We start from the raw sequence: 11,974 nt of genomic DNA, 5'->3' as shown, positions 1-11,974 counted from the left end.
ACGCATGTAGAGAAGAGCCGATCGGCTGCTCTCCTGACATGGGGCAGCCACCCCTCGAATGCCCGCCCGGGACCACCAGGGATGGCACCACACTGGACCATCAGGGTATGCCCCCCTAGACCACCAGGGAAATGCCAAAATGTGCCCAGGCAGCTGCCAACCAGTGCCCACCCACCATGCCAGTGCCACCAGGGTTGCATATCAGTGCCACATATCAATGCCCAGCAATGCTGCATATCGGTGCCACCCATAAGTACCCATCATTGTAACCTTTCAGTGCCCACCAGTGCCACCTCATTGGTCCTGCTTTATCAATGCCCGTCATTGCCGCCTTATCAGTGCCCATCAGTAAAGGAGAAAACTTACTTATTTACTACATTTTATAACCGAAACAAAAGAAAAACTTTTTTTTTTTTTTTTATTATAAGTCTTTTTTTTATTTAGCAAAAAAATAAAACGCAGAGGTGATCAAATACCGCCAAAGAAAGCTCTATTTGTGGAAGAAAAATATGTAAATTGTGTTTGGGTACAACCTCGCACGACCGCGCAATTATCAGTTAAAGCGACGCAGTGCCGTATCGCAAAAAGTGCTCTGGTCAGGAAGGGGGTAAATCCTTCCGGGGCTGAAGTGGTTAAACAGATACATAAATTATAGATTTATAGACAAGTTCACCAAGGGTGCTAAATTTGTTTTGAGCATCTGAGCTTCAATGACCAAAGAACAATCTTTCTGCCAATATCTCAAAATGAATAATTCAACTTCAACAGCAGGATTTTCCTTTGAATAAAAACACAGATTTTGCAATCTACACGGCCCCAGTCACTGAGACATGACATATTTAAAAATTAAGCAATTCTTTGTGTCTTTTGTGTTTCCTCCTCTTGTCATTTCTTGCATCTGAGTCATATGAAAATAATTAAAACCTTGCTTCCCCTGCTTCCTATTCCGTCTGAATGACTGTATTTCTCCTCTTCGGCCACTAGATGGTGCAATTCATAATGCCAGTATACTGTACTGCAGGAACTTGTTGGGGTCGTTACACTGACACTCGGGCTTTAGTACATTGGGGGTTATTTACTAAAAGGCTACTTTCACACTGAGGAGCTTTGCAGGCGCTATAGCGCTAAAAATAGTGACCTGAAAAAGCCTCTTCTCTCACTCCAATGTGAAAGCCCAAGGGCTTTCACACTGGAGTGGTGTGCTGGCACGAGGCTCATAAATGTCCTGCCAGCTGCATCTTTGAGGCGCTGTAGGAGAGGTGTATACCACGCTCCTACAGCGCCCCTGCCCATTGAAATCAATGGGCAGCGCCGGCAAAGCACCAGCACAATGGGCAGTTTTAACCCTTTTTCGGTCGCTAGTGGGGGTCAAAAACTTTCCACTAGCGGCCAAATAGCGCTGAAAAAATAGCGACGGTAAAGTGCCGCTAAAAATAGCGGCGCTTTCCCACCAACGGCGCAACGCCCCAGTGTGAAAATAGCCAAACTGAAAAGTGCAAAATCTGGTTCAACTCTTCATAGAAACCATTCAGCTTCCAGGTTTTATTGCCAAAGCTTAATTAAACAAGCTGAAGTTAGAAGCTGAATTGCTACCAAGCACAGCTGCACCAGATTCTGAGTGCTCCTAGTTTAGTAAATCAACCCCATCAAGGGCTCTTTCACACGGGCGGACCGTATGTCCGCTTTTTCATACATCCGTTTACTGATGAAAAAGGGACATACATTGATCCCTATGAGATTGCGGGTGTCAGCGGATGAACATTCGCTGACACCCAATCTCATCCGGTTCCGCAATCCTCCGATTCTGCAGACGGAGGAAAACCCTATTTTTCCATCCGTCATCGGATCGGGTGAACACGGACAGACGGTCGGTGTTCATCCGATCCCCCCATAGGGGAGAGTGGAGATCTAACAGGGTGGTCCCTGCACAGTGTGCTGGGGGGCGCCCTGTCATCCGCGGGCTCAGCGGGGATCATCGGAGCGATCCCCGCTGAGCAAGCCGAGGTTCACGGGGCGGATCATCACGGATCCATCCCGTGTGAAAGAGCCCTAAGTCACTTTCCCAAAACAAGTGAAGTCAGCAGTCCTGATTGGCAAATGGATTCTGGTCAGCAACTGGAAATACTGACACAAGTGGATCTGCGTAAGGCTAGGTGCACCCTTATGCGGGTCAAGGAATGTGTGCTAATCACCTGCGTTCCCCCTGGCCCACAGGCAAATCGCGCTGCTTTTTTGCAGATACATTGGAGCGGGGGTTGGGTGTCATTAATTCTTATTGGCACCCCCACGTATCAGAAAAAGCAGCCCGTTTTTGGGTGCAACCACATTTTTAAAGGTGAGAGACTTTTCCCCTGCGTTTCACACAGGTACAGCAGCCAAATCAAATGAATGCTGTGCCTGCACAAATGTGAGCCTCGCCTGTGGCCAGCATTTTCAGGTGAAGAGGGCAGCAATGGCAGCCTCCATGTTTTTCTGGACACACATGAAACTAGCGTTGTAGAATTGGGCATCACAAATGTAATTCTCAAAGTTTCCTTCCTGTTCTCAGGCAGGTTGATGGGAGTTCTGATCACAGATTATCGTGGTTGTCCGGTTTGCTCGGGGAATTTGTATATTTTGGACTTGTGCCAGCTCTCGGCAGTTAAAAAGGAATTTACTGCAATGTATATTTGGTGATATTTGTCTCAGACACACAGAATGTTTACATATGACCCAAGTGCAAAGTAATGATTAGAACAATATGTTTCAAGAACTATTTAAAAAAGCAAAGCACTTACAGTGACACAAAACTCACATTTTTTTAATTGCCATATTTATCGGGGTATAGCGCGCGCCGGCGTATAACGCGCACCCCAAGTTTAGAAGGGAAGTTTAAGGAAAAAAATTAAATTTTGGATGTCTTGCCTGGCCTCCATCAGCGGCCTTGTCCGGCATAGCGGTCTTGTCCGGCGGCCTTGCGCGGGGTCCGTCCAGCATTGTCGGTGTCCGTCTACTGTCTTGCCCGGCGGCCTTGTCCGGCGTCCGTCTGCGGCCTTGCGCGGGGTCCGTCCAGCCTTGTCGGTGTCCGTCTGCTGTCTTGCCCGGCGTCCATCGGCGGCCTTGTCCGGTGTCCGTCTGTTTGAGTTTGGCGGCTCGGTCGAGCTGTGCAGAGCCGGATTTCCGGTGTGTTCGGCTCCTCTCGCGTGGCTGCAGGCGGAGCCGAGCCTAGCCGAGTGCCCAGACCACTCGGCTCGGTCTTTGTCGGCGGCTCTCTGAGACAAACCCGACAGACAGGATCGGCGTATAACGCGCACCCACGATTTTCCCCTGATTTTAAGGGGGGAAAAAGTGCACGTTATACGCCGATAAATACGGTAATAAATGCAATATGTGAAAATATTAGTAGAATGTTTGCTTTGATTCATCTGTCAGATGCAAGCTTATTCCTGTTCCCAGACTTCCTGTTCTAGGGTGACTACGTTTGTTCTCAATGCCCCCTTTGTGTATGGGAACGTAGTCGCCCTTTCTGCTCGCCCCTGAGATGGAGGACTACACATCAAGGTGCAGACACATTCAGATCTATGGAAATTGTAGTAAGCATATAGTGGAGCATGTCAGCAGAAATGACAGAACTGCTCACTGTACACTAGTAGGAGTGAGGTGCATCAGTGAAGGGTAGGGAGTATGCACAGGACAAAAAAAAGCTGGAAAATGGTAGGAGACTTAAACAAAAACAAAAAAAAAAACAGATCTGTAGCATACTTGATATTTTAGATTGATGTAAAAAAAAAAAGTTTAAGTTTTTTTTTCAATCAAAACTTTTTTTTATTGATAAGAATAATGGGTAGTTTAGTGTCACGCCCCAGTGTGAAAGGGGTCTTAGCGGTGCTTTACCAGCGTTTTTCGGGCGATGGCAGTGTGAAAGGGCTATGAAAGCACTCAGGCTTTCACATTGGGATTGCAGATGAGGCTTTTACAGGCGCTTTTTTTAACGCCAAAGCGTCTGAAAAACACGTCCCAGCACAATCTTAAACCAGAAGGCATCAGCTGTAGATGGTCAGGGTGTGGGCACAGGCTGGAACCATCAGCTGTAGAGGGTCAGTGTGTGGGCACAGGCTGGAGCCATTAGCTGTAGAGGGTCAGGGTGTGGGCACAGGCTGCAGCCGTCAGCTGTAGATGGTCAGTGTGTGGGCACAGGCTGGAAGTATCAGCTGTAGATGGTCAGTGTGTGGGCACAGGCTGGAAATATCAGCTGTAGATGGTCAGTGTGTGGGCACAGGCTGGAGCCATTAGCTGTAGAGGGTCAGGGTGTGGGCACAGGCTGGAGCCATTAGCTGTAGAGGGTCAGGGTGTGGGCACAGGCTGGAGCCATTAGCTGTAGATGGTCAGTGTGTGGGCACAGGCTGGAACCATCAGCTGTAGAGGGTCAGTGTGTGGGCACAGGCTGGAACCATTAGCTTTAGAGGGTCAGGGTGTGGGCACAGGCTGCAGCCGTCAGCTGTAAAGGGTCAGGGTGTGGGCACAGGCTGCAGCCATCAGCTGTAAAGGGTCAGGGTGTGGGCACAGGCTGGAACCATCAGCTGTAGAGGGTCAGGGACCCCCATGTATGCTCCATATGTGTGTGCGAGCGCTGAGAACAATGAATCCCCCCCACCCCCCATCACACGCCAGGAAAACAATGTCCAATAATGAGGTCAGATGAGGATGAATGCTGTCCGCACTGGGATTTAAGTAAAGATTAGTAGAAAGGCTTTAACCAGCAAGTGGCAGATGAAATTCAGTGCAGACATACAGGGGGGGGGAATAATTATTTGATCCCCTGCAGATTTTGTAAGTTTGCCCACTTACAAAGAAATGAAGGGTCTATGATTTCTTTTATCATAGGTGTATTTTAAATGATGAAAACGTTTCTTGTAGTTGGTGATCAGGTTTGTACACATCTCAGGAGGGATTTTGGGCCACTCTTCTCTAAATCTTTAAAGTTTCTTGGCTGTCTCTTTGCAACTCAAAGTTTCAGCTCCCGCCATAAATTTTCTCCGTTCTTGACTGTAGGGATAGTGTTCTTGGGGTCATAGTCAGCATTTTTCTTCCTCCAAACAAGGCGAGTCGAGTTCAAGCCAAAGAGCTACATTTTGGTCTGATTACAGCACTTTCTCCCAATCCTTCTCTGAATCATTTAGATGTTCATTGGTATGACTGTAATGTTTGGAAGAAGAAAAATGCTGACTATGACCCTAAGAACACCATCACTACAGTCAGGGCCGCCATCATGGGGGTACAGGCAGTACACCTGTAAGGGGCCCGGATGGCAATTCCCCCCCCCCTTTTTTTTCTTATAATTTATTTATTTTTTATATATATTTTTTGTTTTGTTTTTATTAAAGGGCCCAGAGGTCCCTAGGGCCCCGAATGGCAACCCCCCCCCCTTTTTTTATATAATATTTATATTAGAGGTGCACCGAAATGGAAATTTCAGAACCAAAATAAAAAAAAATGCCAGGCCGAAACCGAAAATGGAGTTTGTACTGTGGGCGACAGGGGAGGGCTGACAGCCTTAGGCCTGGGGGGGCAAGTCCAGTCAAGTGGCCCATTGAACCACCGAATCAGCTTACCATTCATGCCCACCTGGTTTTCCAATGCAGCCTGACCAGTGCCCATCCAATGCAGCCTGACCAGTGCCCATCCAATGCAGCCTGACCAGTGCCCATCCAATGCAGCCTGACCAGTGGCCATCGTTGCCGCCTCACCGCGCCCATCGTTGCCGCCTCGCAAGACTGCTATATACTGCTGATGAGAAAGGGTATTTAGCAGTTTATATTTACTAAAATTGCATTTCCATGTTCTGTGTAGTGTGGGAGGCCAGATATAGGGAATTCCAGGCGCAAACAAATACTCTTGCGCATAAAGCGTGATGTCCGGGTTATCTAATTTTCAAAGCATAATTCTTCAGGCCTTGCTGCCCCCCAGGATAAGGATATTCTAGCAATCAAGAGAGGGAATAAAGAAAAGAGGGCGCACCAGCCTTGTGCATTATCCTTTATTAAATATATTTGTAAAAACAGAATAATAACTACTCACCAACATGTGAAGATATTTGTTTTGAAAAAGCCTCCAAATGGTGGCAGTCAATCTAGGTACGAGGGAGTGGACTTGAGGACCACTGCTGGCTGACATGTTTCGATGGGATACCTTCTTCCTCAGAGCCTCTGTCAGCCAGCAGTGGTCCTCAAGTCCTCTCCTTCACCATCTGGAGACTGTCGTACCTAGATTGACTCCCACCATTTGGAGGCTTTTACAAAATGAATATCCTCCCCATTACACCACCAGCCTGAACTGTTGATACAAGGCAGGATAGATCCATACTTTCATCTTGTTTATACCAAATTCTAACCCTACCACTTGAGTGTCGCAGGTAAAAATCGAGACTCCGCAACGTTTTTCCAATCTGCTATTGTCCATTTTTAGGTGAGCCTGTGTGAACTGTAGCCTCAGTTTCCTGTTCTAAGCTGACAGGAGTGGCACCTGGTGTGGTCTTCTGCTGTAGCCCATATGCTTCAAGGTTCGATTTGTTGTGTGTACAGAGATGGTATTCTGCATACCTTGGGTGTAATGAGTGGTTATTTGAGTTATTGTTGTCTTTCCATCATCTCATACCAGTCTGTCCATTCTCCTCTGACATCAACAAGGCATTTTTGTCACCACCACTGCTGCTCACTGGATATTTTCTCTTTTAAGGACCGTTCGTTGTAAACCCGAGAGATGGTTGTGTGTGAAAAGCTGGCGCCAATATCCATGCCATGTTCAAATTTCTTAAATCTTCTTTCACACGCACTCAAAATTGGGTTAACATGCATGCACTTTGACCACGCGGTCTCTAAAAAGAGAGGCGAAGGACTAACGGGGCTGGTTGAGCGGGCTAGATCCTCTCACTCCCTTATAGGGAGTCCCTCTGCCCCGTTGGGCTTCAAAGCGGAGCAGGTAGGGCGGGCTGTGTGGGAGGACCCCCTCACACACCTGCCATTGCCACCCGGGGCATGGAGAAAGGTGGCAGATTGCCTCTGGGGGAGGCCTGCCTACTCCCAACTCCTGCAGTCCGGCTCCTCTCTCGAGTACACACACAAAATACACTTGGAAAAAAAAAAAAAAAATCCCCTTTCTTCCCCATGCTGCTGCTCAGCAAGTCATCTTTACCACGTCTAGATGCCTAAATGCATTGGTTTGCTACCAAGTGATTGGCTAATTAGCAATTTGTGTTACCAAGCAATTACACAGGTGTATATAATAAAGTGGCCGGTGAGTGTATGTCGCTGTCCAAATACCGTATATACTCGAGTATAAGCCAAGTTTTTCAGGCCCCCTCGGCTTATACTCGAGTCAGTGTACCTGTCCGGTCGCGGGCGTCCATTTTTCAAAAGTCGCGGCTTCCTCCTGGTCCGTGATAGGCATTTGACACTGTGTTCCGCTACCGCCTATCACAGAGGTCCTCTCATCCTCGGACTTTCCCAGCAGACAGTGTGTTCAGTATTTTGCTTATCATGGACGTCCTCTTGTCCGAGGATGAAAGAAGGTCCGTGATTGGCGGAACACTGAACACAGTGTCTGCTGGGAAACTGAGTCCGAGGATGAGAGGACCTCCGTGATAGGCGGTAGCGCAACGCAGTGTTAAACGCCTATCACGGACCAGAAGGAAGCCGCGACTTTTGAAAAATAGATGCCCGCGACCCGCCAGGTACACTGACTATTACGGAAGGAACGGGACCAGGGGGAAGCTGCGACTTTTGAAAAATGGATGCCTGCAGCCTGTCAAGAATACAGGTACACTGAGGCTGCAATGGGCACAGTGAGAATGGGCACAGTAAGGCTACAATGGGCACAGTAAGGCTGCAATGGGCACAGTGAGAATGGGCACCGTAAGGCTGCAATAGGCATAGTGGAGGTGTTGACCTTACAGTAGCTGCTGCATTTGCCACCCTAGGCTTATACGCGAGTCAATAGGTTTTCCCAGTTTTTTGGTGGTAAGATTAGGTCCTCGTCTTATACTTGGGTCGGCTTATACTCGAGTACAGTATATGCGGTAGTTTGTAAATGGGAAGGAGAAAGGCTTGATAAAGTTGTCGGAAGCCCCTGCTCTGTAATGGCTCAGTAATCCCCCCATAAATTGGCTCTTATATTTGTATTTTGTCTAATAAACCTTTCATGCTCGTTTCCAGGAATTCTCTGATCCAGGTGTTGCTGATAAGCTGCGGAATTGCCGTGATGACGGTCCTCTCGTTAATAGTGGAATGACAACAAGACGGCTCTTATCGAAGAGGAATACGTGATGCTGATGTACATTTTGTGGCACAGTCTCCATCCAAAAATGGTTCCTGTGCAGGAACGGTACCGTCATCTGCAGGACATCCTTCGCTTTATTCTGCATGGACTGCCAGAAGAGGACCAAGGCAACAGAATGGGCATTTACTTTCCCGTCTGGTTCACTTTATTTTTTGAAGGTCTTTTCTCATTTCTCCCTCGCAGCAGTCAGGTGCTCGGCTTCTATACAAAGCCAGTAGATAGTCCAGCCCCAGCTGACAGCTGTTTTCTAAATGCACATTTTTTTTGCTTTTACTGTCTATGTGCCTGTCTAATGTTGGCCACACATGCAGTTTTCACAAACCATGAACAAAATTGTAGCTCTAATTGTAATTGCTGGGAGCTTGAGAACCGGTCGCTGCGCAACAGCGAAAATTGGAAGACCGTAGCAAAAGGTATCAAACCAAACCGGTTTATGACTCCACGGCCGGTCACAGGTTCAGTGGCTGCAGTAGACCCATCCTAGCCTCTGAAGTGCAAATTGATAGAGACGCTGCGTCACTGCTTCAGTGAGCTTTATTCTACAAACCGTGCAATACAAATACCGCCAGAGCCAATCCCCTCCAATGCACTGCTCGCTGTATTCACGCTGACAGTGTAAGGAAAATGGATGTACATTTCCATCCATTTTATGTGCGTTTTTACGTGCTAATCTGCGTTTTAGCTCACTTGTAAAATGCAGGTCAACATATTAGACACAAAAACTTTTTTTTTTTTTATAGGTATGTGTCCTGTTAACACTACAATGCTGTGTTGACCCGAGTTGTGCTGCGTTTAAATGCAAAATGAAAATGCAGCGTTGTAGTGTGAACATGACACATAAAAAGCAATTTTTTATTATGTGTATGCGCTGACCTGCATTTTACAAGTGTGCTAAAACGCAGATCAACGTGTTAAAACACACATAAAATGGATGGACATCAATTTCCCCCGCATTTTAGTGCAAGTCAGTGTGAGTTCAGCCTAAAGCCGCGTGCGTACACGCGACCATTTTTCATGTCATGGAAAACGTTTTTCTCAACACGATTCTTGTCAAGCCTGCCTTGCATACACACGATTGTGATAAAAAAACGCTCAAGCAAAGCGCGGTGACGTACGACGGCACTATAAAGGGGAAGTGCATACACATAATAAAAAAATTGCTTTTTATACAAGCGCTTTTCCAAAAAATAGAGCAGGGTCTAAATTTTTACTGCCCGTTTTTCAACTGAGAAAAATGCTCTGGCGCCTACACACGATCGTTTTTAATGACCAATTTAAAAAATTGCATTTTTTTTCGTCATGAAAAATGGTCGTGTGTATGCGACATTAGGGCCAATTTACGCTGTGTGGTGACACTGCATGGTAAAACGTCTCACCACAGGCACACACGGGAAACCGTTGTTTCCTATGTGTCCCATTCACACTGCAATGCAGCCTAGTGCTGCGATAAAATGCAGACATGCTGCTTTTTATAGCAGTGCAGCAGGCCGAATTACACTGCAATGTTGGGCAGAGCAGTGCACCGTGCTGCCCGACATTGCAGGGTATGAATTGTACACTTCAAATAAAGCTTGTGAAAAAAAAAAAAAAGCCAGCCACGCAGTGTGCTGAATTGCGCACCACACTGCCCCCTAGCGTAGCTGGTCTGCAATTTCATGAAGTGTGAATTTGCCCTAAAGCTCAATGAAGAAAAGAAAAATAATTCTGCTTTATTTTACAAAGAACTGTATATTATAAATAATGCTGCCCGCCAGACCCTACTCTTCCAGCGCACTGTTCTCTGTGGCATAAGCTCATTGAAGAAGCAAAAAAAGGTGTTGCTATCAATTAATTAAAATGATCAGTTTCTTCAGTAGGAAGTATTTAGAGCAGGGGTCTCAAATTGGCAGCTGTTGCGAAGCTACAAGTCCCACGAGGCATTGCAAGGCTGACGGTAACAAGCATGACTCCCACAGGCAGAGGCATGATGGGACTTGTAGTTTTTTGGAGAGCCGTCGGTTTGAGACCCCTGATTTAGAAGGAGAATAGTCTGAAGTGGCCATGGCCCTGTGACTGCTATGGCAATTGTTTTCAGGATAGACAGTTGTTGGATTTTTTTCATCCTGACCAAAATATAATTGCATGTGTGACCATCTTAAAGCGTCAATCCACCTAGAACAGATTTCTGATTTTTTTTTGTCAGCTTGTGGGTTCAAATCTTTGATTTCCTGGTTAGACCATGCTGCAGCTGAAACGCTTCTCAAAGGATAACCAATCGGGGTGCACAGAGGAGCCTTGCTCAGTAAAGATATGTTATGGTCATGAATACATTATGGTTCAGATGTGGCAGAGTTGGGATTTATAGAAAGGGATCCCCCTGCAAAGTCCCTGATGGACCTATGAATCCAGGAAGTGTCTCAGCCCACGAGTTTGCATCCAGAAATCTGTATTGGGTAAAGCTGCACTTTACCATTTTTCTTTTTCTGCTTCTTAAGCACATTTTTATTTGTGTTCCCGTCTTCATAGTGCGTATTATAAGTGCTGCAGAGAATGTTACTGGGTGATCCCTGTGCCAAGTACTAAACGGGCAAGACCGTTTTGGGAGCACCAGGCAGAAGAGATCACCAGAGGAATGTTATTTTTTTTAATGTTAGTTTATTTTTTTAATGATTGTTATACGCTGTTCGCACAAACCGGAAACTAACTTGGTTAGTAACTGTTACAGATTTTATACACAGAACCACTGGTGATTTTATATATTAACAATTTGTCTTGTTTCCTCAAAAGCAATAATGGCGGAAAAGGAGGCGAGTTTGTGGCTGCTAGGTTAGAAAAGCCATGGAACGGTTCACACACAAGTCTTAAAGGTGATCTGTGTTTTTTTATTTAAATTTTTTTCAGTTTGTGTTCAACTTTTCAGAAAAAAAACTACCGTATAAGCTGAGTTTTTCAGCACATTTTTTTGGGACTGAAAATGCCCCCCTTGGCTTATACTCAAATCTTATACTCAAATCATTTTTGCGCCTGATCTCCCGGACTTTGGGGACCCAGTACCGGCCGGTCGTAGGTCCCCTGGACCCGGAACTTGTCACACGTGTAGCCCTATTTCTTCTCTACAAGTGTGCAAAGTTTGTTGTCTGGCGGACCTACGGCTGGAGAAACCCGAATTTTATATATATATATATATATATATATATATATATATATATACTTTTTTTTAAAGCCGGGCACCCCTTCTATAGACTCCAATGTTAAATGTCAGTATAGGCATGGGCACGGTGAGGCATGCACATAGACACCCTAGGCTTATACTCGAGTCAATGCGTTTTCCCAGTTTTTTTGTGGCAAAATTAGGTGCCTTGCCTTTTATTCGGGTCGGCTTATACTCGAGTATATACGGTAAATGGTGAACTAACCCTCTACAATGAGCAGAGGTAAGCCAGCCATAGATGGTTCGAATGCTGAACCAGTCGAGATTCAAACCATCTATGGGTAGGCTGATCGTACCCGAGCCGGTGCATCAATTGACATGGGTAGTACAACCAGTGTGTCAGATTTTTTTCATGTAATTATTACTGGCTGGCTATAGCCACTGGCAATAATTACTGTGTTATCCCAGCAGAGTCCTTTTCCTTTGCCTGCCAGGAGAATATAAAATCTCCACCGGAGGGATTCCTTCCCC

The 11,974-nt window shown here is 46.2% G+C and overlaps 1 protein-coding gene across 1 annotated transcript in view; it reads left to right on the top strand.

The window, feature by feature from the left end:
- SLC39A13 (solute carrier family 39 member 13) overlaps positions 1-9,384 on the top strand; it is a 51,238-nt gene extending 41,854 nt beyond the window's left edge. The window contains exon 10 of the mRNA XM_040328239.1: positions 8,190-9,384. Within this exon, the coding sequence (XP_040184173.1) occupies positions 8,190-8,265 (76 nt within the window). The 3' untranslated portion in view covers positions 8,266-9,384. The remainder of the gene's footprint in view (positions 1-8,189) is intronic.
- The last annotated feature ends 2,590 nt before the right edge of the window (positions 9,385-11,974 follow it).

The sequence above is a fragment of the Rana temporaria genome, chromosome 11 (genome assembly GCF_905171775.1).
Source record: "Rana temporaria chromosome 11, aRanTem1.1, whole genome shotgun sequence".
NCBI classification, from domain to species: Eukaryota; Metazoa; Chordata; class Amphibia; order Anura; family Ranidae; genus Rana; species Rana temporaria.
The sequence above is the reverse complement of the archived record's forward strand: the minus strand, read 5'-3'. Positions and strand labels throughout refer to the sequence as shown.